General features: G+C 42.0%; 1 protein-coding gene across 4 annotated transcripts in view; it reads left to right on the forward strand.

The window, feature by feature from the left end:
* Window positions 1-26,932, forward strand: part of daam2 (dishevelled associated activator of morphogenesis 2) — a 310,900-nt gene that overhangs the window by 168,649 nt on the left and 115,319 nt on the right. For all 4 annotated transcript variants that reach the window (XM_059982795.1, XM_059982796.1, XM_059982797.1 and 1 more), the window contains exons 4-7: window positions 11,662-11,736; window positions 13,252-13,346; window positions 20,060-20,393; window positions 23,787-23,897. In XM_059982795.1, the coding sequence (XP_059838778.1) occupies window positions 11,662-11,736; window positions 13,252-13,346; window positions 20,060-20,393; window positions 23,787-23,897 (615 nt within the window). The remainder of the gene's footprint in view (window positions 1-11,661; window positions 11,737-13,251; window positions 13,347-20,059; window positions 20,394-23,786; window positions 23,898-26,932) is intronic.

A 26,932-nucleotide genomic window follows, 5' to 3' on the forward strand; every position in this document is an offset into this window, starting at 1 on the left:
GGTCAAAGTATTGTTGGATAGTTGGGAGGGATCACTGACAATGCTAACAGGCCCTGCGTATGCAGCCCTTTAGATAAATATCTCTCATGGGTGGAAGAGATAGTCCTCTCAGCAGACCTGGCAATCCTTTCTAGGGACTGCTCCTGTAAAATTGGTCTGCCTAAATAGCTTACTGCCTCAGGAAAGCAGCCAACACAATCAAGAATCTCTCCCACTCCAGTTCTTTCTCCCCTTCTCCCATCAGGCGGAAGATGCAAAGCCTTGGAAACATGTTCTACCAGGTTAGTGGGTGATTTCTATCCCGCTATCGTAAGGAACTTGTATGATAAAAATTAATTCAAAAATTAATTTTTGTCACCTAATTACAGGAAGGATATTAATAAGGTTGAAAGAGTGCAGAGAAGGTTTACAAGGACGTTGCCAGGTCTTGAGAAACTAAGTTACAGAGAAAGGTTGAATAGGTTAAGACTTTATTCAAAAGCATTTCACTGTATCTCAGTGCATGTGATAATAATAAACTAACTATCATTTACCCCACTACTGTCTATGTGCTCCTCCCCCAGCCCCTCCTACCAACTAGCCTTCAGACCATACTCACATATCCCCCGCTCCTCCTCCCACATCTTCTTAAAGCCATCCCTGAGACCCTTGTCTTTGGTAAAACCTTTGGCTCCCCTTCCTCAGTCCAGCACCCACAGGCCTGCAGAGAGTCTGTGTAAAAGCAAGTTGCTGCTGTACTTGCATCTCTGGAAGACGGGAAAATGGCATCGGAAGCTGCCCAGTTTCTCCTCACACTTAAGCTGCCCGAACATGAAAGCAAAGCTTTTAGCTCCTTCCATACATTCTTCACCTCATACCATCCACGCAAATGCTCAGCAAAAAAAGACATAAAATTGTTAAGAAAGAAAATGGAGCTGATAAAACATGACCAGCCATTCACCAAGACACGAAGCAGGATCGTTACCACATGTCAAACCGCCCACAACATCTGTAACCATTTCAAAATCTTGGCACTGCAGGGCAGGATTGAGAAAGGTGTTTTCTTAATGAGAATATTGCAAACACCAGAACCAACCAACGTCTCCAATATAATGGTATAAAATAAGCAGGCAATATATTTTAATGCATTGCCATTAATATTTATTTAAATTTCTTGGCCTGGGATCTGTAGGGGCTCTCTCCCTGGGGCAGGTGAATATGTGTTTTGTTAAATAAAATCTGCAGCTGGCCTGCCCTGGATTGGCATAAAGTCCAGTTTCTAGCTGTCAGTCTGTCTTCCAGGATTAAGTCTCAAAAACTACCTTCAAACAAGTCCCTTGTCTCTGTTCTCTCACTACGGAAAAGTGCTATACACAGAATGGCTGGAGTTGAAAGCAATTGACAAAGTCAGGGAAGGAGCCTGGGGTTAACATGATGAAAGAGGAGCTCCTAGCCACTATTTAAGTGAAAAACGGAGGAATATCATTTAAAAAAAACTCATTCTCTTTATCAATCATTTATCACCTCTTGCTTTAGAACTGAGTTCTTTGCAAGCCCATCTCAGAGAGTTAGAGTAACGTACAGAGTCATGGAGTTATACAGCATAGAAACAGACCTCGTTGTCCAACTTATCCATGCCAGTGAAGGTGTCTGCCCTAGCCAGTCCTATTTGCCTGAATTTGGCCCATATCCTTCTAAACATTTTCTATCCATGTACTTGCCTAAATGTGTTTTAAACGTCCTATGTATACAGTACCTGTCTCTGCTACATCCTTATACCCAGCACCCACTGGTGAAAAATTTTACTCTCAGCTCTCTTTTAAATCTTACCTCTCTCACCTTAAAACTATATTTTCTAGTTTTCAACTCTCCAATACATTGTGAACTTCCACCTCATCTGCTCTCTCATAATTTTATCAGCCTTGATAAAGTCACCTCTCAGCCTCCTACAATCCAGGGAAGAGAGGTCTCATGCTATCCAATCCCTTTTTTTCATAATTCATGTCCTCCAGTCTTGATAACATACTTGAGAATCTTTTCTGCAGCCTTTCCAGCTTGGGGACATCCTTCCTGTAAACAGCACACAATCTTCCAAGTATGGTCTCAGCAATGACCTGTACTAATGCAAGATGCCATCCTTACTTTTATGTTCAATGCCTGACCTGATATAGGATAAGGAAAGAAGATTTCCTTGTCTGAGAGAAATAAGTGAGCAGGCTCTGTTATTTATCATTGTTTCATAGCCTCCAATACAGATGTTAACTTTTTATTAGAGAAATATTTGTTTTAGTGGTAAGATTTGAATTATTGAAGCAGATTGATGCCCTACCCTTAAACATCAGAGAATGTACCATTGCCAAATCTTCTACTATCAGCATCCTGGACGGAGTTACCATTGGTCAGAAACTCCACTCTTTGTTGGAATTTTGTCATCTGTGTTATTTTTGACTTTGTGAGAACAGAGCTAAGCTCCCCACATGCCCTTTGTAAGCGAAGGTAGTTAAATAGTGTGACCCAAAAGTGGGTGTTTAGCTCAGCAAGCTAGGACAGGGGTAAAAAAAGGAAGTAGGAAGATCTGATGAAGTACAGGAGATCGAGAACAGCTTCAGGCGGGGCGGCCCAGGCGTATCAGCGTGCTGGGATCCAAGTCCTAGAACATGGCACTACATGGTGTTTGGACAATTTAAACGCTAACACAGATAGACTGGAAGTTCAAGTGTTGGGTATGGTGGCGAGGTTTGGGCTGACTTTGCTCGCTGTCATGTGAATGTTTGTTCCTTTCTCCGTGGTGCCAAAGCTTTGAATTGAGCTGGCTACTTGCATTTCTGCCCCACTGGTGTGAAAACTAGGATGGAGGCTTGCCTTGGGCCTACTCAGGCTGCTCCAGGAGCGGAGGATCTGGGACTCAGTCTGGTTGGGAATGCTGTTGGCTTGCCTCTATTGTTTGCACAGTGTCTTTTCTCTCTTTCTCTGTGCAGTGGTTTTGGGTCTGTTTTAAAATCGGGTCATTCAAGTTTCTTGTTTTGCAGCTGCCGATAAGCAGACAAATTTCAAGGTGTAAAATTTGTATCTACTTTGTTAATAAATGAGCTTTGAATCTTGAATCTTTGAATCTCTGAAACAGTTGACATTTTGAGCCAAGAACCTTCTTCAGGACTGGAAAGGAAGGGGGAAGTCACCAGAATGAAAAGGAAGATGGAAGGGGAAGGAGAACTAGCCAGAAGGTGATAGGTGAAGCCAGGTGAGTGGGAAATGTAAAGGGCTGGAGAGGAAGGAATCTGATTGGAGAGAAGAGTAGGCCATGGGAGAAAGGGAAGAAGGATGGGCAAGGTGGGGGGCAGCTGGACCTGTTTTCCGTGTTGGTCTCCTTATTTAAAGAAAAATGGCAATGTGTTGGAAGCAGTTCAAAGAAGGGTTACAAGACCGATACCTGCATGGCCAGGTTTTCTAATGCGGGAAAGCTGTATAGGCTAGGCTGGAGTTTAGAAGAATGAGAGGAGAGTTAATTGAAACAGGTAAAATTCTGAGGTGTCTCCTTGCAGTGAATGAGGAGAAGATGTTTGCTCTTGTGGGAGAATCTAGAACCAGAGATGGTTCAATTAAAAAAGAAGAGAGGTAATATCTTCTCCCTACGATGGTGAATGTTTGGAACTTTCTTTACGGAGTGGTGAAGCAGAGTCCTTTCCCAGGTTATGAACTTCCTACTTATAGACACCCTTACATATGAATGGCACAACTAGCTTCCTCTCCCACTTTCAGTAATTGTTCTTCCTCATCAGTCTTATGTGCTTTGATGCCATTTGCTGTGATAATATGGAGGTATGGCTGCCATATTGAGTGACTTGTGTATGTTCCAACTTGGAGACAAAATAAGGGCCAAACCCAGGCAAATGGGATCAGTTAAGATGGACATCTGGATCAGCATAGATGAGTTGAAGGTGTTGTTTCCATGCTGTGTGATCCAAGGGCAGTTGTAGGTTAATTTTTGATAAGCAATGAAGTGAAGGATTAAAAAGGGCAGAAAGGAGTACAAAATGGAAGTTACAGTCAGAACAGCCAAGATGTTATTGAGTGGCACGGAAGACTCCGGGGCTGAATGGTCTGCACCTGCTCCTAATAAGTGTGTTTGTGTATAAGTTCAAATCATGGAAAATAAAATACATTGAATTAAGTGAATTTGGAGTTGAGTAGGTGAGACCAGCAAAGGCAATCAAAATATTTGCTCCCTATTACGCTTCAGGATGGATCATCCATCCTCTCTTGCTACTTCTTGCTGGAATCTGCAAAGTCAAAGGTAATAAAACCCAGTGAGCTGCAAAAGAGATTAGCCTGTGATGGGCCCCATTGAGTAACTTATCCTGAGAATCAATCACTCTGTGAGGGGTTTAGTTGTTCCTGAGAAGATAAAAGAAATCTTTAGTGGCTGCTCATAAATGTGGCAATTGATGACAAATATCTCTCCTCGCAAGTTGGAAGGTTAAGTACCTTAATATTAAAGGAAAGCCAAAGCTGACCCCTAAGTGTGGGAAGGCTGCCATTCATCGAGTCACACAGGGTCTTCAGCCCACCAAATCCAGAGCATCAAACACTAACTTACACTAATGGGTGGAGATTAGGAACAGGAAGGGGTCAATAACTTTACTGGGTGTTTTTTGGAGGCCGCCCAATAGTAACAGGGATATAAACAGATCCTGGAAAGGTGTAATAGTAACAGAGTTGTCGTGATGGGAGATTTTAATTTCCCAAATATTGATTGGCATCTCCCTAGAGCAAAGGGTTTAGATGAGGTGGAGTTTGTTAGGTATGTGCAGGAAGGTTTCTTGATACAATATGTAGATAACCCTACAAGAGGAGAGGCTGTGCTTGATTTGATATTGGAAATGAACCTGGTCAGATGTCAGATTTCTCAGCAGGAGAGCATTTTGGAGATAGCGATCATAAATCTGTCTCCTTGACAAAAGCATTGGAGAGAGATAGGAACAGACAAGTTAGAAAAGCATTTAATTGGAGTAAGGGGAATTATGAGGCTATCGGGCAGGAAATTGGAAGCTTAAATTGGAAACAGATGTTCTTAGGAAAAGTACAGAAGAAATGGGGCAAATGTTCAGGGGGTATTTGTGTGGAGTTCCAATGAGACAGGGAAGTTATGGTAGGGTACAGGAACCGTGGTGTACAAAGGCTGTAACAAATCTAGTCAAGAAGAAAAGAAAAGCTTACAAAAGGTTCAGAGAGCTAGATAATGTTAGAGATCTAGAAGATTATAAGGCTAATAGAAAGGAGCTTAAGACGGAAGTTAGGAGAGCCAGAAGGAGCCATGAGAAGGCCCTGGCGGGCAGGATTAAGGATAACCCCATGGCATTCTACAAGTATGTGAAGAGCAAGAGGATAAAACATGCAAGAATAGAACCTATCAAGTGTGACATTGGGAAAGTGTGTATGGAACTGGAGGAAATAGCAGAGGTATTTAATGAATACTTTACTTCAGTATTCACTGTGGAAAAGGATCTTGGTGATTGTAATGATGACTTGCAGCAGACTGAAAAGCTTGAGCATGTAGATATTAAAAAAGAGGATGTGCTGGAGCTTTTGGAAAGCATCAAATTGCATAAGTCACCAAGACCAGAAGAAATGTACCCCTGGTTACGGTGGGAGGCGAGGGAGAAGATTGCTGAGCCTCTGGCGATGATCTTTGCATCATCAATGGGGACAGGAGAGGTTCCGAAGGATTGGATGGTTGCGGATGTTGTTCCTTTATTCAAGAAAGGGAGTAGAGATAGCGCAGGAAATTATAGACCAGTGAGTCTCAGTGGTTGGTAAGTTGATGCAGAAGATCCTGAGAGGTAGGATTTATGAACATTTGGAGAGGTATAATATGATTAGGAATAGTCAGCATAGCTTTGTCAAGGGTAGGTCGTGCCTTACGAGTCTGATTGAATTTTTTGAGGATGTAGCTAAACACATTGATGAAGGAAGAGCAGTAGATGTAGTGTATATGGATTTCAGCAAGGCATTTGATAAGGTACCCCATACAAGTCTTATTGAGAAAGTAAGGAGGCATGGGATCCAAGGGGACATTGCTCTGTGGATCCAGAACTGGCTTGTCCACAGAAGACAAGTAGTGGTTGTGGACAGACCATATTCTGCATGTGGTCAGTCACCAGTGGAGTGCCTCAGGGATCTGTTCTGGGACCCTTACTCTTCGTGATTTTTATAAATGACCTGGATTAGGAAGTGGAGGGATGGGTTAGTAAGTTTGCTGATGACACAAAGGTTGGGGGTGTTGTGGATAGTGTGGAGGGCTGTTGGCAGATGGAGTTCAACCCAGATAAGTGTGAAGTGTTTCATTTTGGTAGGTCAAATATGATGGCAGAATATAGTATTAATGGTAAGACTCTTGGCAATGTGGAGGATCAGAGGGATCTTGGGATCCAAGTCCAATAGTCACTCTAAGCAGCTGCACAGGTTGACTCTGTTGTTAAGAAGACATGTGGTGTATTGGCCTTCATCAATCATGGAATTGAACTTAGGAGCCAAGAGGTAATGTTGCAGCTGTATAGGACCCTGGTCAGACCCCACTTGGAGTACTGTGCTCAGTTCTGGTTGCCTCACTACAGGAAGGATGTGGAAGCCATAGAAAGGGTGCAGAGGAGATTTACAAGGATGTTACCTGGGAGCATGCCCTCATATGGGAGCATGCCATATGAGAATAGGTTGAGTGAACTCAACCTTTTCTCCTTGGAGTGAAGGAGGATGAGAGGTGACCTAATAGAGGTGTCTAAGATGATAAGAGGCATTGATCGTGTGGATAGTCAGAGGCTTTTTCCCAGGGCTGAAATGGTTGCCACAAGAGGATACAGGTCTAACGTGCTGCGGAGTAGGTATAGAGGAGATGTCAGGGCTAAGTTTTTTACTCAGAGAGTGGTGTGTGCGTGGAATGGGTTGCTGGCAACGGTGCTGGAGGCAAATACAATAGGGTCTTTTAAAAGACTTTTGGATAGAAACATGGAGCTTAGAAAAATAGAGGGCTATGGGTAAACCTAGTAATTTCCAAAGTAGGGACATGTTCGGCACAACTTTGTGGGCCAAAGGGCCTGTCTTGTGCTGTAGGTTTTCTTTGTTTCTATGTAACATAAAATATAGTGAAAGTGTAGTGTAATCTGACAATACATGTCAAGGCTATAATGAGGTAGATCATGAGGTCAGGAGTCTATCTTATCATACTAGGGGACAATTCAATATAGTCTTATATCGGTAATTAAGGTCCATTAACCATGCAACTTGTACAGTCTGTGGGAGGAAGTCAGAGTGCCCAGCAGCAGCTCACTGGTAAACCCTGCACAATCTGTGCAAGAGGTTGGGATTGAACCTGGGACACTGGATCTAGGAAGAAGCCACTCTGCCAGATATGGTACCATGCCATCCCTAAATACAACGCAATATTACAGATGCTCTGTGGCTCAGGAGGTGAGATGCTGAGTTGCAGATGTGATCTCGGGTGATCTCAATTAATGATATGGTTCATAAACCAAGGTCGTTGTTAGACAACGAAGGGAAAGTGTTGTTAATGGCTGCAGAGCGACTGCAGATGAGTTCAATCAAAAGCACTCTGTTCCTTACTAATCATTTAATAGCCGAGCTTTATTAGAGTCATTTGAGAGTCATGGCAAAAGGCACAAACTGACTGTATCATTGCTTCCTTTACCTGTCTTGAGAGATTACTTTCTCACAGAACAGACTTTATGCAGCTATACATTGCCAACTTAAAGCAGGGTGATCCAGACCACCATTCCCGGCTGGTTCAAGTTAGGGTACAGGCAGCAGACAGGCAAGGGGCGAGGTGGAAAAGTGTGGGATTGGGACAGAATATGTTCGAATGGACAAGCCAGGAGGTAAAATCCCATGATCCAATGCTTCAGTGGCGGCTAGCTGAGTCAGGCAATGTTAGAGCTGGAAAGGTATGCGCAGGATTTGAGAAATTTTTACCAAGGTGGAATGAAGAAAGAAATAGCTGGTATTTATATTGCATTTTTCTTGACTTTCAAGGAAGTCCCAAAGCTCCTCACAGTCAATGAATTACTTATGAACTGTAGTCACTGTTGTGAAGTAGGGAAACATTCTTAATTCTCAATATGTTTTCACTCAGTTAGCTATAAAGATGTAGACAAAACTGAAAGGCTCCCTTTTCCCTTGGGCTGCTGCAGTCCACATCATTGCAGGGCATTGATATTACTGTTTCCAAGTATTTGCCTTTATATAGCATCACGCCTTTCCAAAGCATCTCTCGCAGAGCAAATTGCTTTTCAGTGCGGTGGAATCAGCCGTCCGTGCGTGGCTGGACCCCACAGGCAGGAGCAGGCCGTCTTTTCTTGTCGGGTGGCTCAGTTTTCAGTGTTCAACATTCTGAAAAGAAACTCAGTGTGAAAAGGCACCATATGGCGTGGCACTGGGCCACACTGTGCAGGATGATCCCTGGGCTGATCTCTGGCTCGTTAGCTGAGTTTGTTGATCTCAATTAGTCTCAGAGTCTCCAAGCTGCAGCAGGAGTAGTGTCAGCCAGCTGAGCGTCACTCTCCGCTGCGTTCTGCTGGAGAGCAAGTGTGATTACTGCATCTGATATGGTGATGTGTGTAATGCATGATCCACAAAACTGTGTGGAATATGCATGTGGTATGTGTGTATGTGTGTGGTAACTAGATTTGCAGATGACGTGCACAATAAACAATATGCAGTGGATTCCTGTTAATTGGACCAACGGTTAATCGAGCAGCTATTTATTTGCGACAGCACTGAAAGAACAAAAACCAAATGGAGAAAACAGCTGAGATTTCGTTTGTTTATTTGAGACAATATGCCACTTAATGTGGGCAGGGGACGGTTGCCAGTTTCCTACTAGCGTCAGTTGTGTGTACTTGTGAGGCCGTTGGACACTGCACCATGCTTAGATCAATCAGCTTTTAAATAGCGTCGGTTGCATTTGTTTGTGTTCAAGAAGTGATGATTTTTGTCCCTGATAGTTGGCAAGAAATAAGCAGTAAGAGAATTCAGAACGGCTTTTGCTCACCATGGTTTTAAACATTTAGGCTTGCTAGTAATGTCTGAGAGTGAAAATGAAACACTTTCACGACTTCTACAAAGGTATCAACAATCATCGTGAAGTTTACAATGAAAATGAAGATTTGAAAATGCAATTGTCTAAAGCATTGAAGGCAGTAAATTATCTGTATTAGGTGTCTGCACTGAGTTTGTTTATTTGCAGTCAATCTAAATAGCACTGCAGATGAATTTCTCCATCAATGATTATTATGAATTGATAGGAAATATTATAGTACTGCAGAGGTATTTGTCATGTTCTGATTTGCTCTATATTTCATTCAAATACATAAATTGTTACTCAGTTAAATAGTTTATCTTTTTTTCTACCTTTTAATTAGTTCCATGAAACTTCAGCTAATTGGGGCGTCCGATTAATTTGGCCAAAATGTCTTGGTCCCAGTGTGTCTCAGTTAACCGGAATCTGCTGTTATGGAGAAACGTCGACTATCTTTATCCTACCACAGATGCTGCCTGACCTGCAAAGTTCCAACAGCATTTTGTGTGTTGCTGTAGATCCTAGCGACAGCAGTCTCTTGTGTCTACATACATATATAGTGTGCATACACGTGTGTGTGTGTGTGTGTGTGCGAAAACATGTATGTACAAACTTCTGCATAAGCTTGTAGGTGTGAGTCGAGTGGGGTAGCAGGTGTAAGTGAAATGGGGGAGTAGGGTTGTTGGAATAGGGACCAATCATTCACTGTGCTTGTAATAGAGAACCCACTATATGATGTAACTGAGTTCCTGCATCACTCCATGACAATGAATTACACACCAGATTCTCTGTTGCCGCTCTGAAATGAACCAGACATTGGCAAGCATCACCCCAAGAATAGATTGGCTCTGGAGGGAGAAGCAGGCACATCAAGAAGCAAAGACTAGTTTTATTATTAAAAATACACTTAAATCTTGCATGCCATAATCTGGATACATCTCAAGACTCCAAACATATCTTTGAAGGATCCCACATACCAAATGGACAGATAAATGCCAGTGTTGTTATTGAAACTAATGACAGCACCATCTCCACGAGCAACTCCACTGGACCAGATGGACTGCAGAATGTCCTCTCCCCAAAAGATCTCTGGGGCCCTCTGGTAGAGGTGTAGTAGTTACAATATTCATAACCCAAAGATTAATGTAGCAATTCAGAGACTGGTTCAAATCCCAGAACAGCAATTGTGGAATTTAAATTCAGATAATAAAATTGACTTTCAAAATAAATACAGAGTAATATTCATGAAACCTCTGGGTTGTCATTAAAAAAAACAGCTGGCTTACTATTAGCCTTTGGGAGGAAAGACCCAGCATGCTCACTGGGATTGGCAAGTATCTGACTTATGGCCAAACAAGTTCAGGGTAATAAAGATCAACTTTGCCGATGTTGCCCACAACCTAGCAAATGAATAAAAATTTTACCTAATGAGAAAAACTGCAGACGCCAGAAATCCAAGCATTCAATTCTGATTAAATGTCTTAGCTGAAACGGTGACTGTTTGTTCTTTTCCATTGATGCTGCCTGGCCTGCTAGAATCCCCCAGCATTTTGCATGTGTTGCAAAAACTTTACCAAACCCGAGTTCAAGGGCTCTGTGGTGGACAGGACAATCGCTGTACAATGTATCTCAAGAGAATGGGTAGTTATCTGGATGGCAGATGATGGTGCGGTGGTGCGACTGGTCAAGCCTCTGCCTGACAGACCTAGTGAACCGGGTTCATTTCCGACTCCTGAGCTGTCCATGTGGAGTTTGCACATTCTCCCTGTGAGTAGCGTTCCCTGAGAATAAAATGGGTTTTTTGGCTTAGTGCAAGAATGGAGGAACTCAGTGAGTTGAGCAGCATCTGTGGGAGGAGGAAATCTCTTCAAAGTGGGCATGCCTTGAAGAGAGACTGCAGTGGAGACACAGAAGACTCCAGATTCCAGCATCCACACTGTATTTGTCTCTTCTTAGTGCAAAAATAGTTGGTTTATGGCCCGTGAAGATCCAGTGGGCTGAAGGGCCTGTCAAGTTGGTAATTGGTTTATTATTGTCATATGTACCAAGGTATGGTGAAGATCTTTGTTTTGCATGCAATAACCCTAACCCTAATACAAGGCCATTTTACAACATAAGTGCATCAAGGTAGATCAAGGGAAAAGATATAACAGAATATAGTGTTACTGTTACAGAGAAAGTGCCGTGCAGACAGATAATAAGGTTCGAGGCCATGACAAAGTAGATTCTGAAGTCAAAAGTCTATGTTCATGCTGTATCTATAGCTGTGTTACTCTGTGATTCTATGAAGAGCAAACTATTAATCAGTCTGAAGGATGTAATCAGAGAGTGATGTGTTTTTAATGCCTTTCCTCTATGCCCCGCCGTGTCACACTGTACTAGTCTACAATATAACATACTCCAATACATTGCATGTAATGATATGTCTATTAATATTCTGTCATACGTTACTCTGTCCCCCGTTAGTTCATACTACGATACAAAACTCTCTACAAAGCTATGTTACAGGAAGCTGCAGCTCGATAATAGTGTGCTTGTGGGTGTACAGATATTGAAATTTGAGTCTTAACTGGAAACCTCTCCTTTCTCTCCAGGAGCAAGATGACCCTAACAAACAGGCTACCAGCTGGCCCGATTACTACATTGATCGTATCAACTCCATGGCTGCAGTAAGTGACTCATACATTGCTTGATCATTCTGTGAATGCTTTTACCGACATTCATTTTAATCTTCACCTGACCATCATTATAATTTCTCAGGTCTTGCTGGCTGGGCCAGCATTTATTGCCTGTCCATAACTATCATTCAGGTGGTAATGATAGCTTTGTTTTGCCCTTCTGGGGAAAGTGTTTCTAAAGGGCTGTTGGGAGGGGATTTCCAAGATTAGGACCAAAATACTGTGGAGAAATAGCAGTACTTTTCAATCAAGATGTTTTGAGGGAAAGTATGTAGATGATGACGTTTCCCTCGGGTTTAGAAGGGGCTGTCAGAGAAAAACTGACAGAAATTAGGGTTAGATGGAACAGATCTCAGCAATGCCCTCGTCCTCTCCAAATCCCCAGATTCTCCAATGCTGCGCAATTCGTCCAACTATCCCAATGCCGTAAGTTGTTGTCAACAATAGAAAGTTCTTGGGGAGGCAATTTTGCTGGGAATTGTGTAAACTGGTATTCAGTCCCCACCATCCCACCCACACACACACTTGCCCACAGTTTAATTTCATTATGAGGGTACACAGTAAGGCTATTAGCAGAGTGGAAGGAAACTGGAGCACTGGGGGAAACACCACGTAGTCACAGACAGAGTGTGCAAAGTCCTCACAGACAGTGCCAGTGGTCACAGTTGAACCCAGGCCTCTGATAACAGTTCTACTAGCTCATCCATTCCTTGCTGGACGGAGGCTTATCCGACTGAGATGCTACAGAAAGCTGACCACGCTTCCCACCAACTTTCTGTCTGATTCACTCAGGGAGGTGGTGTGTAGGCACAGAGTGTGGAAACAGAATAATTTCCTTTGCTAATCATAACCCATCTTAACCCTCCGCATATTTGCTAATTTGAGGAATGGCAGACCATGAACCAACATGTGAGATCCCAAAGGATCTTGACCGGGTGAATGTTTCCTCCAGATAGTTGCAAAACTTTGGACTTCCCTTCCTCAAAGAGCAGTAGTAGGAGACATAGATGGAATGCTGGCAAGCAAAAAGGTTGACAGGAATGAGGAGTTGAGATTGTAGTCAAAAACAAGAGAAAATCTGCAGATGCTGTCAGGTCAGCCATGACATGAGATAGTAGAATAGACTCACGGGGTTGAATGGCCTGCTCCTGTTCTCAATACAGCAACAGCAGCAGGAATTTGTGGTTATGTTTTGCTTTAACTTCTTAGGTGCAGCACCAACTAGCTAAACCATTGAGCAAATGGTTAAGTAGTGACTTAAAGTCTCGATGGGTAATGTACCATTTTGAGGAGATGGAGAGGTGGAAGCCAATGCTTTTTCCTGTTTTTTGGGATTATCTGCAGATAATCGTACCTCCTCAAAATGTAGTCAGACAGCGGTGGTGGCCGTTGCCTTGGCTTTTTGGAGGAGCACGTATCCTTTCACACCAGAGTTCAGTGTGTGAATCTGAAGAGAACCACTCACATGGAAGGTGCTCACAGTCGGTTACTTTGTCCCTTTTCCAGATGCAGACGGTTTTTGTATTTGACGAAGAGGAGATGGAAATGAGGAACACAATTGTCGAGGGCCTTAAGACAGCCTTGAGGACACAGCCAATGAGGTACAGTATTAGTAGAAGATATGCCTGTTCACTTGTAATCAGTTTCTTCTGCTTATAAACATCTACCTTCCTTGTTAGACTCCAGCCCTCTCCATGCATCATACCAGACTTCCCCCACCTCTATTGAAAGCTTAATGTAATTAATGTGGGCAAAAATGTCAAAGAGAATCAAACTGCAGATGCTGGAACCCTGTAATAGAAACAGGAAATGATAGAAACACTCAACAGATTAAGGCGACATCCATTGAGAAAACATTTTGTTGTGGGGTTCCAGAACTGAAAAATTAACTGTTTCTCTTTGCACAACTGCTGCCTGACCTGCACTGTTTATTGCCCATCCCTAACTGCTCTTGAGAAGGCATCACAATTCCAGTGCCTTGTGTTTAATCCTTACCTCTGATACTGTGTGTGTGGAGTTTGCATGAGGTTTCTTCAGCTTGATCGAGTTTCTTCCCACATCCAGTACAGGTCCATAGGTTAATTGGTCACTGTAAATTGTCCGTTCAATGTGGGTGAGTGATAGAATCTATGGGAAAATTGATGGAAATGGGAGAAGAGAATAAAATGGGATCATTGTAAATCAGTGGTTCCCAACCTTTCTTATGCCACGGATTCCTATCATTAACTGAGGGGTCCATGGACCCCAGGTTGGGAACACTTGAAAATGGATAATGATGATTGACACAGGCTTGACTAAGTGCTGATCACTCAGAAGTCATACAGGATAAGAACAATAGATCATATTTCCTTACAACATGGAAAGAAGCCAGCTAGCCCATCAAGTTAATGCCAGCTCACAGTACAATTGCATTCCCACTAATTTTCCATGTAACCTATTTCCATTTAACCTCCCTACCTTCCCCAGACCTGTGTTTGTTTGGGATATCAATTATGGAGATTGGTTTTCTGACAGCCCAATAGCTTCTCTGCTCTTTTGATACATCCTTGCAAATTATTTCCTGCCTTGTGCCTGTGTAAATCCCTCTTGGAAGTCCCAAAATGTCCCAAACTACCCCATAGGCAGTGAATTCCAGATTGTGAGCAGAGAGGGTAGCATTTCTTCTCCCTGGTGCCCAGAGCTTTAAGTCTATGCAGCTTGATTCTCAAACCATCCAATAATCCCTCTTTAAAATGGCTGATGCAATAAAAATGCCGAACCTTGCCCCCCCCCCCCCCCACACCTCACTTCAGTGCTTTCAACAGCCTGAGCAACTGTTCTGCCAGGGGGTGTCTAAGGTGACTAGGGTCTTTCAGACGATAAAAATTAAAAACAACACCCCGTTGAATCAATGCTATCCTGTTACCACAGCTCTCCTGTATAATTAGGCATGGCAGGGTTTTAGGCCTCACTGCAGTTCAAACTGGCAGCTGCCGTGTTTTGTTTATTCATTTTCAATTAAGATCAGTGGGAGCACGATGAGTATTAAAAAGTTGTTTCCATTTCTGTGTGAGTTTTCACTTAAAGACTGGAAAGTCCTTTAAAACTGAAAGCTAATCTCCACCAGCCTTTCATTTTCACTTAACATCAAGGGTGAATACTACCCTTTCCCAGTCCTGACTGAGGCACTGGTCTCGGAGTTGAATCCATTCAAGTTTTCATACATTACAGCAAACAGTGCCTCAGACCAGTGAACCCTATTCTCTGGAGCAGGGGTTCCAAACATTTTTAAGCCATGGACCAATACCATTTAGCAAGGGGTCTGTGGACCCTCGGTTGGGAACTCCAGTCATCCCTGGTTGTTGGAAGTGTTTTGGGGATGGTAGCAGGGCAACTATGCACTGGACACGGAACGTCCTGGACATGAATTCAAGCTTCAATACCGCAGCTGGGGGATATCAATTTGGTTTTGAAATTGATTTTAGGATTAAAAACCTCGTCCGGGGCTTCCTGGGTTATAAATAGCTTGACTAACAAAAAGCCACATTTACACAAATTCTCACATACAATTTTAAAACATTTCTTAAGCTAGTGGCAACAGTAATAAAATCTTTCATGGTACTCATTAACAACTGGACATAACATATATTTCACTAATTATGGCTTGCTTTGAATGATTATTCAATAAAACAGAATTATAGTAAGTGTACATAGAGTGATATAATAGGGCTTACTATAGAAAACAAGCATTTCTGACTTGTGGAGAAATCAGGTTACACACACTTCTTAAGAACAGAATTCTTACAGAACTCAGGAGCTGTCTGTTTTAGTAATTGTGACCAGGAAGCCACCCCTCTTGTGCTGCACATGAACTGAGTTCTGGTTTTAAAGGTGTGGTCCTCATATTGGATACCCTCACCAGAGGAAATAGTATCCGGCTAGCTAGCTTATCAATCCTTTGATCGCTTACATGGTCCAATTAGTTCACCTCTTAAACGTCAACACTTAAAGGAGTAGAACTTGTCCAACTAATTTAACCCTTTTAGCAACAGCATCATCTGACTTACAAAATTCCTTGGAATGTACTACTGCTACAGACTTATAACCCCAATTGAGTATGATTCTCCTGCCACATGTCACTTGATGTAAACTACCTCACCCATGCACCTTCATGGGGAGGGAATGGATTTACCAGATATGATAGAGTTTATCTGAAACATTGTCACTGCATTTTCTCTCATCATAGATCTGCCTGACCAGGTGAGTGTTTCTATCTTTTTCTGGTTTTGCTGCTAAAGTTGGTAGGAACTATATGAGTCCCAAAGGTTAGTAAAAACTTCGGGAATAAACTGTAATCTGATTGAATGACCAGACATGGGCAATCTGGTTCTGACCTATTTCACCCACTGGGTGGTGAGTACCTGGATTTCTAGAGAAAGTGGTGGATGCAAAGTCACTGAGAGGGCAAAAGGGACTAAGAGGATCGATAGGATAATCAAGTTGACAGCAAATGGGATAGAAGAGAATGGTGAGTTAAGTTAAAATTACAGTGTCTTGTTCAATGGCAGGACAGTCTCGAGACACAGAAAGATGGCCTGCCATCCTAACTTATGTGTTCAACAACCAGGCTTGTTTCCATTACCTCGGCTCTCAACAGCACCAGACTCCTGTCTATCATCCCACACTTGATGCAGTCCTTGTCTCCACTTCCTTACCTGATCCCCACAACTGCTGATTCTCTTAAAGCCCATAAATCTGTCTCTCTGTCCTGAATATGTTCAAGTATACAAATGTAAAATTTCACTGGGGAGGCAGATTTTTCTTTGCAAATCTGTCTGGGCAGATTTCTCTCTGCAAACATTGGCACCCTTCCAACTGTTAGACGCAAGAGGTTCTGCAGATGCTGAAAATCCAAAGCAATACACACTCAAAACGCTGGAGGAAGTCAGCAGGTCAGGCACCATCAATGGAGAGGAATAAACAGCCAACGTTTCGGCAGAGACCCCTCATCATGCTGAAAAGGAGTGGGAAGAAGCCAGAAATAAGAAAGTGGGAGATAGTAGAAGGAGCACAAATTGACAGGTGATAGGTGAAATCAGATAAAGGGGAAGATGGGGGGGGGTGGATAAAGTGAGAAGCTGAGAGGTGATAGGTTGAAAAGGTAAGAAGGGCTGAAGAATCTGATAGGAGAGGAGAGTGAACCATGGGAGAAGGAGGAGGAGGAGGAGCATCCGAGGGAGGTGATGGCTTGGTGAGGAGCAAAGAAAGGGTAAGAGAGAAAGAGTGAAGGGAGAGGGGAGAGGAATTAATGGATGTTAGTGAAATCAATGTTCTTGCCATCAAATTGGAGGCTGTACAGATAGAATATGAGTGTTGCTCCTCCTACCTGAGAGTGATCTAATTGTGGCATTAGAGGAAGCATGGACTAATATGTCGGAACATGAATGGGAAGTAGAATTAAACTGCTGGGCCATTGCGAACTTCTGCCTGTTGGGATGTATAAAGCGAAGGTTCTCGATGAAGCAGTCCCCCTCTCACCAGTCTAGAGGGTGCCGCTTTATACAGTAGATGACCCTGACAGACTTGAGCGTGAAATAATTGCCTCAGCTGAAAAGTCTGTTTGGGATCCTGAATGGTGGTGAGGGAGGCGTTCAAGAGACATGTGTAATACTTCTTCTACTTGCAGGGATAAATGCCAGGAGGGAGAACATTAGGGAGGGACAAGTGGACAAGGGAATCACATAGAAAGCAGGGAGTGGGGGTGGAGCAAAAGCTATGCTTAATGGTAGCATCTTGTTGAATATAGTGAAAGTTACAGAAAATAATGTGCTGGATGTGGAATCTTGTGGGGTGGTAGATAAAGACAAGAACTCTTTCCCTGTAATGGCGTTTGGAAGATGAGATGAGAGTAGATGTCCAGGAAAAGGAAGAGATGTGGGTGGGACAGCATCGGTGGTAGACGAAGAGGAAATCCAGTACTCAAGGAAGAGAAATATGTGAGTTCAGTTCTAACCAAGACAGTTGGTGAACTTAAATTTATTTTTACCATAGGTTAATATCAGTTATCTAGAAATAAGAAATTAAATTTGATGTTGCTTATCGTGGTAGTTTACCTTTTGCCCTGTTGTAATTGGTCAAGTTCTTTTGTTTATTGAGCATATGAAAGGAAGTTACCTAGATGCTGATATTCTGGGGTGACAACTCATACAGAAATCATGAAACCCAAAGCATAATCAATTTTACTTGTAAAACTACACATTGTAGATGAGCATTTTCTTGATCAATCTTCAAAAATATAAATATTACCTCTTAATGAAGCCCTCTTTCAGTATTCGATGATTACAAAACATCCCCTAGATTCAATCAATCAAGGAGTGTCACATCCCTTTGAATGTCATTTATTAGTTGCCATGGTTCCTCTGCAGCACATTTGAGTTTTCAAACATTTGACTTCTTCCCATGTTCCTGCAGAGGTAAATTATTTTAGGAACAAGGCTGTGACTCCTTTCATGTCTTTAAGAGTGGGATTTTTATTTGTACTTTCCAGCTCAATCACAAGTTTGATTCAATACAACAGTGGCATACATTAGCACATTGGACCAAATGCAGGAATTACAAAAGTTTCTCTCTCCACAGATGCTGCCTGGCCTGCTGAGTATTTCCAGCTTTTCCTGTTCTTTATTTTTCCAATATCAGAAATAGGGAAAATTAGAAAACCCATCTCCTTTCACAATTCAAGGAAAAAAATTGGACACCTTTGCTCTGTCAGTACTACATGTGATTCCAGATCACTACAGTGTGATGAATCCCATCATGAACCTGCAGGTCCAGGCTCTGGACTGCCTTCCAATTCTAGGGGGGCAATGAAAGATAGGCAACATATGCTGGTCCTTCCGATGATGTTATCATTTTATGGATGGATGTTTATGTTTATAAAACAAGAACCTTTTATTCTGGCCCCAATCAAGGTTATGACTTTGGCATGCAGGAATTAAGTGCTACTTAAAAAGATCATCCGTGGTGGCAGAATATACCAGTTCAGCTATTAATCAGTATATTTGCGTTCAAGGGGAAGCCTCCTGCCTCACACATCTCCATACTCATCCAAAGACACATCCGTCCTACCTTCCCCATTGTATCAATTAGAAGGAGTTGTGGAGAGCAACGGCTAGCTTTGGTAACCCTAAAGCAAAGCAGCCAAGAGTTGACCCTCTATTAGCTGAAACTCGTGTGTTTTGGGGAGTAATGGAAGTAGACATGGATGAGGGGCAATCTCAGTAAGACCTATCGAATACTGGAAGGCCTGAATAGAATGGACATGGGGAGACTGCTTCCATTAGCAGAATCTGAGTTCACAGTCACCTTGGATCTGGGGGCCCAGCCTCAAGCATAACGAGATGTCCCTTTGAAACTGCTGTAAGGAGGAATTTCTTCAGCCAGAAAGTGAAGAATCTGTGGAATTCATTGTCAAAGACAGCTGTGGAGGCCATGTCACTGAGTATATTTAACGCAGGCATTAGTACTAGGTTAGCGGTTATGGGAAGAAGGCAATAGAATGGGATTAGGAAACAGAATAATCTATGATTCAATGGTGGAACAGACTCGATAGGCTGAATGGCTTAATTCTTCTTCTGTATCCTATGGTCTTCTGGTGTTACATGTTGGACTCAGTGCCAGCTCCCACCAGCACAATGGAACGTGTGACAGTGATTCAACAGGGATCAACATGAGCAAGGAGATGACTACAAAGTAAGGCGTTGGCCCCTTGTGCAGAAACTTCTCCCCTCAGCGGGTAGAAAATCAGTGCTATTCTCTGCCTCCAAGGGTGGTATTCTTTATCCCCAAGGGCAGTGAAGGCCAGATCATTAGATATACTTAAGGTGGAGATATATGAGCGTTTGAAATGCCAGGGAATTGAATGTCATGAAGACCTGGCAGCTGAGGGGTGGGCTTCAGAATCTATTATCTATCTGCACTGCACTCTCTCTGTAACTTTATTCTGCATTCTCTTACTGCTTTTCCCTTAATGTACAGATGTGATGAGATGATCTGTATGCATAGCATGAAAAACAAAGATTTTCATACATGTAACAATAATAAATCAATTTACTCATTCACCAGTTTATTATTTTAAGGCCAGCATAGATCAGCCATCTTCTGAAATGGCAATGTAGGCTTAAAAATCCATGTGGTCTACTCCCGTACGTACTATCTTACATTAATTTGATTTTGGGACATTGTTGTCAGGGTCATGTGGAACTTCCACAGAAAAGGGAGTGGGGAAGGAAATCACAGAAGAGTTCATTTGCTAACATTGTAATGTCCGGACCCACAGGTTCGTGATGAGATTCATCGAACTGGATGGGCTTACGTGCCTGTTAAACTTCCTGCGGAGCATGGACTACGACACGTCAGAGAGCCGCATTCACACATCCGTTATAGGGTGCATCAAGGCTCTGATGAACAACTCCCAGGGTCGGGCCCATGTGCTGGCTCACCCAGAGAGCATCAACATCATCTCCCACAGTCTCAGGACAGAAAACATCAAGACTAAGATAGCAGTGCTGGAGATTCTGGGAGCAGTTTGCCTGGTACCGGGAGGGCACAAGAAAGTACTGCAAGCGATGTTGCACTACCAGATTTATGCTGCAGAGAGGACTCGCTTTCAGGTAATTCAGACCTTCCTCCAGGATAAGCACTGAGCGGGTTCCTGGACTTCGGATGGTCTATTTATAGAATATTGGATCTTTGGGAGTGATTATAAACTTCAATCTAATCTAAGGGTTCAAGAGATCTATATATTGAATAATAGATACCTAGGACCCTGGGTCCCCTCCTCATTCCCTTTTTCCTATGGTCCACTCTCCTCTCTTATCAGATACCTTCTTCTCTAGCCCTTGACCTTTCCCAGCTACCTGGCTTCACCTGTCACCTTCCAGCTAGTCTCCTTCCTCTTCTCCCACCTTTTTATTCTGGTATCTTCCCCCTTCATTCTCAATCATAAAGAAGGATCTTGGTCCAAAATGTCACTATCTATTTATCTCCATAGATGCTGGTCTGACCTGCTGAGATCCTCCGGCATTTTGTGTGTATTGCAGTTACAACTGTTTTTATGTGCTTTCCTACATTCTGGCACATCAGTGCTGACCGTTATCAAGCCCCTGGTTGGCAGTGGGCCTTAGTGCACAGTCCAACTCATCCGCCAATGAATAATAATAAAAGATAGTTGAACTTTAAAAGGACTGCTAACACCTTGTAGTCCATTGTACTCCTTTCCACAGAGCCCTGTTGACTGTTGATTAGTCATATTATTTGGATCAAGCAGATACAATCACAGTATTTATAAGATTTGGATAGCAACATTTAGAGAGATATGGGCAAAGTGTCAGAACATGGGACTTGCTCAGAAGACAGCTTAGAATACATAAACTAGTTGGGCCAGGGGTCTACTTCCATGCTGTATAACTCTGGGACTGTATGTCACTGATCTTCCCCAGTGTTTCCTGTTGCCAGGGCCAATTTAATTGTTGGTGGTAGTTCAGAGATTTTTCAGAACAGAAAGGAAAGTATATAAGTTGTTGCTAGGAGTAGAGGGTCTGATTTATAGGGCAATGATTGGCCAGACTAGATTTTTATTTCTTGGATCATAAAGGAATGAGATACAGTCTTATATTTTTAAGTGTTTAAAAGTATGAAAGCCATTGGTAAGATGGATGATACCAGTTCATTCCTCAGGGTAGGAGAAATCCAAATCCAGTGGCCATTGGCTTAGGGTAAAAAAGAAACTATTCAAAAGGGACCTGGGGATAATCTTTCATGGAATGAGCTGACTGAAGAATGATTGCACTTTGATATGTACATAGAGGGACAGGGCTTGGAAGGATAAGCAAGGAACACAAGAAACTGAGATTAGCCGGTGGCAACATGGTCCTCATGGACTGGTTGGACTGAAGGAACTGTGTCCATGATGTATTTCTTTATGACTCTATGACTCTGTAAATTATATATTAGATAACCTGTCAGATATTGTCCCTTGTCAACCAAATATTGTATCAGTTGGCTGAGCATTGAATGACACAGGGATTCACAGCTATTCCGAATGTAACCACTTCCCTGCGAGGTTATTTGGACTGATTTGAGTAACCTTGTCCCTCTCTTCCTCTTCTCAATCTGTGAGGGAGTCATTTAGCTTAAAGTGTACTTTGTTCTTTGGGGATCTAGTCTTCTCCTTCTCCTGGTAACACTTACATGGCAGAGAGTTAGCATCTGTATTGCAGTTGGAATTTGTAATTGAAATAAAAAAACAATGGAATTCCAAATAGACCGCACACCAAGTTGAATTTCTGTGACAAGTTAGGTTAAACCCGAGCACAGTGAAACTATTTTCTTGTTACAGAAGTTCTTCTGGGACAAAGCTCCTTCTATTTCACAGTTCCTGTACTGTTTGCAGACATAGATAAGAAGAGGACATTGCTCCTTTTAAATCAGGCTCATGTAAGATAGGGCTGTACTCACTGGACTTACCCAGATGGTAATTTTAGTTTCAGAGATGGAATTAAACCCTTCCAAATTATGCTCAGACAGCCATTTGTGCCCCTTATCCCTCTGTCATATGGATATCAGGAGAGGTCTTTTGGGTGTAATCAATGAGTAATCAAGACATGATTCTTGCTGTAAAATGAAAACAAATCAAGCGAGCCGTGGCGGAAAGCCATTGCTTCTGATTTTGATCACTGTAGGACTTCAGCATCAGGTTTAATATCACAGAATCAGTTTACCCACTGTGATAAAACCCATGTCCTTTTCTTCAAATGTTGCAATGGCCACTGTATCCTCTTCCAGCTCCCAGTCCTTCTGAGATTTGACTTCCATTAAGTTGTGGCCTCCGGCTCTTTTCTGAATTTTGATATCTTCTGCTACTGAGCTCTGAAAGCTAGAACACCTTCCCTTCACCTATCTGCCTCTTCCTTACTTCAAACTGCTCTGAAAACACCTCCACCATTCTGTATGAGGCTCAGCAGTGTTTCATTTCACTGCATAGCGGTGAGACAGTTGGTGAACCTTGAACTGTTTAAGGATATTTATATATTTATTATTTAGAGGTAGCGTGTGGAATGGGTCCTAAAGGCACTTCAAGCCATGTTGCCCAGCAAACCCCTATAATGCCTGATTTAACCCTAACCCAATCATGGGACCATTTACAATGACTAATTAGCCTTCTAACCGGTACATCTTCAGACTGTGGGAGGAAACCAGAGCACTTGGGGAAAATTTACGTGTTCCACAGGTAGGATATACGTACAGAGGATGCCTGGATTAAACTCTGAATCTCGAGGCGCCAAGCTGTAGCAGAGTCACCCTAGCCACTACATTACCATGTTGCGGTCTTATTGAATGGTAGAACAGACTTAAGGGAGTAAATGGCCTGTCCCTGTGAGTCTCTAGAAAGCTTTACAACCAGGGATGTATTCTCACAGCTCTCATTTTTGGCGTGTGTGGTTAAAAATCCCGCAACCATGAAAGTGATCAGGCAATTTGATCCAGTGATGTGAATCAAGGATTGGATAAACTCCCAGAACTGGTGCCATTGAGCCCACCCATCATCAGGAGAGAGAAGAGGGAGACTGGGCAGCCTGAAACGACTGTTCAGTTGGTGGCACTGTGGTGAACCTAGCAGAGTCTATCATGTAAAGCTCGAGAGACCCAGGTTCAGTCCTCACCTTTTAGTGGAGTTTTTCCCCATGATACACAAGTTTCGACCAGATGCCTAGATCCCTCCCATGTCCCAAAGGCACGTGGGTTAGTAGGTTAATTACCCACTATAAAGTGCCCCTCTTATTAAACAGTGTCTTCATGGGGGAGTTGATGGACTCTGGGGAGACTAACTTGGGATTATAATAATATTAATGTAAAGTGGCGCTTGATGGTGACACAGACTCACTGGCTGAAAAGGCCTGTTTCGATCTTGATTCAATGATTCTTCATGTGGCTCATGCAGAGGAACTTCCTCCAGCTCCCTGACATCCGCATACTAAACCATTTATTTTCTTCTCCTTTTGCAGACGTTACTAAACGAGTTGGACAGAAGCACTGGAAGGTACAGAGATGAGGTGCACCTCAAAACTGCGATCATGTCCTTCATCAACGCTGTGCTGAATGCTGGTGCCGGGGAGGTAGGTTGAGTGTTACCTCTGGAACTGCAATATTTGAATATTTGAATAAATATTCAAGTCCTGAGTTCAGTAATAGCCTGTAATATAAAGATGAAGCAAGGCTAGTCTCCAGAGAGGGGAGAAAATCCGTGGCCAACAAATGCTTAGTATCTGCATTCTACCACCGAAAAGAAGTATATGGTAGCTTTCATAATAGAAAGTCTTGTAATAAGCACCCTTACTAAATGGGGTGAGTCTGCCTTAGCATTGTTTGTGCAGTGTCATGACTGTGAGGCTACAGTACCCACCAGTAGAGGAGGCAAACACAAAACTCTACAGATGTGGAGGTACTGTAAAAGGCCGGGATAATAGTGAAATATCTGTGCATCTAATTGTAAACGTCTAAAGCAGGGCTGGCCAACCTTTTACATTGCATGCGTCAATTTTTTCATGCATGAGTTCAGAAACACCATACAACTCTTGTACCCCCATTCAATTCTTGCAAAAATATGTTAATATGGACATATTTTGCATTTTTATATATGTTGATTTAATATAAAAACAAGATAAACATTATTTACCTTAATGGGACTTTTGAGTCTGTTGTGATTTTGCCAAGCTTTTAATGTTTGGAGTTAAATTTGTTACTGAGAGCAGCGGAGAATTTTTCAAATTTGTATCAGTCAGTCACAACCTCATTTTGTTTTCAATCAATTTCATGGCTGAAAATGCTTGTTCACATCTGTATGTCATTCCGAAATGACAGATCTAACTCTGGGCAAATTTTCTTAGTTCTGGAAAATGTTCACAGGGTAATGATCGCCAGAAATTAATCATGTCAGAAGCATTTGGGACTGAGGGAAGCTCATCAAATTTCATGTTCAATGAATTTGTTTTCAAGTCAATAAGTTCCATTTGTATGTTACTAGGCATCTTCATGATTTTTTGTTCACTAAGAGAAAATGGGTTTATAAATGCAAGTATGCAGTCTTCTTCTTTAGCAAAATCACGGGAACGATTTTCAAATGACTCTTGCAATAACCTGAGTTTTTCAATATATTTTGTAAAATTGCCATTATCTTCAGTATATTCACTCTGCTCTTTTAAGTGCGGAAACTGGCTCAAACCATTTTCTAACTGAGAGGTGAACAGTTTTAACTTCATCTTGAATGCATTGATATCATTTACGAAGCTAGGAAACAATTTTTTCTTGCCCTGGAGTTTCAAATTTAGATCATTGAGATGACTGGTAACATCAACTAAAAATGCTGAATCAAATAGCCAATTGTTATCACATAAAAGGGTTCTTTCCTCAGGCAGCTTATTTTTCTCTTCTAGAAAATTATGACAGTGTTTTTCAGTTTCCAAAATCTACTCAGAACCTGTCCTCTAGAAAGCCAGTGCACCTCACAATGAAGGACGAGATCGCCATATTCCAAATCTAACATTTCACAATATTCTCTCAATTCTCGTCTGTTTAATCCTCTTGCTCGAATTTTATTCACACATTTCACAACCAGTAACATAACATGCTGCAAGTTTAAAGTTTTTCCACACGATGACTCTTGGTGTATAATGCAGCGATATTTTAGTAGAGGACGACCTAAAAAGTTTTCAAGCAAAGTTGTAGTCCCAGCAGCTTTACCTATCATTGACGACGCTCCATCAGTACAAACACCGATGTGTTTACTAGAACCTAGTTGTAGATTTTCTAGGCATGATTTTACTTTGTCAAATATGTCTGAGCCTCTTGTTTTTCCATGAAGCGTCTCAAGACCATTAAGTTCTTCAAAGAAGCTAAAATTATTATCAATTCGTCTTATAAAAATGCTTAACTGGGCTACATCACGAATGTCAGCAGATTTGTCCAAAGCCAAAGAAAAGAAAGTACAAGCATGGACAAGGTCTTTCAGTTGCTCAGATACATCATGACAGAGTTCTTCGGTGCACCTCGTAACTATTTGCTTTGACAGAGCAATTTCGTCTACCTTCCTTTCGATATTTTTATCACCAAGACATCTTGCAAATATTTGAATTCAAGGTTTAACAATTTCTTCTGCATCAGAGAAAGACTTCCGTTTTTTGGCCAATGCTAAAGGAATTTCATAGGATGCTTCTGTCATCTTTCACAACTTCTTTTAACAAAAATATTTTGTCTTCTTTTGATTTCTGACAGAACCGCTATAAGTAAGAACTCATTTTCCCCACTGTTCATTGAATTCACGCTCACTGTCACTTTCTGTTTTTCTTTTGCACTCTCATGGGTAACTGAATGTAAAAACAAGGCTTAATTTTCGAAATAAGTACAAAACTGCAAATGTTCACAAAGGACGAACAAAGCACAACTCCACAGCGCACGAGTGTCAATTGTAAACTGACTGGCAAAAATCTATGATGAACCACTGGTACAGACACCTGGCACCTCAGGATCAAACAAGTATCAAATGTGTTATGGAACGACTGCAGAACAAAAGTCCTTATTTCCTAGCTCGACTCATTGTACATTTTTTTAATTGAAAACAGATTAATGTGAAAGATAACATTCGCCAAAAGATATGCATGAAATAATAAAATTGCTAAAAATAATTGCTAAGTTTTAGATTTATTCTCAGTAAAATCCCATTTCTAGCTATAAACTACTTGAATTCCTGCTATAGATTTTTTTTCTACAAATCGGTTTTTGGTTAATACTTTTTGCATGAGTAGGCTTCCTTTTTTATTATTATCACTGGGGTGCAATGCACCACTTCTAATCATCCAATGTGCCACTACTGGCACATGTGCCATAGGTTGGCCATTGCTGGTCTAAAGGATGCAGTAGGACAAAAAATCAGTTTAGTGCCTCCATACAGTCAAATCAGGATTGGCAGGATCCATAAGCAGGACGGCAGGCCTTACATTGGCCAGATACATACCCTGTAACTACATTTAATAATCAACTGACTGGGCTAGTTACATAATCCCTATGAGGCATTCTGATTGGCTTAGAATGGTTTGGAGGTTCTGGTACACTCTCACCAAAATCTTGATGTGTGATAAAGGATGCATTATGCAGA

Source organism: Hypanus sabinus, chromosome 10 (genome assembly GCF_030144855.1).
Source record: "Hypanus sabinus isolate sHypSab1 chromosome 10, sHypSab1.hap1, whole genome shotgun sequence".
NCBI lineage: Eukaryota > Metazoa > Chordata > Chondrichthyes > Myliobatiformes > Dasyatidae > Hypanus > Hypanus sabinus.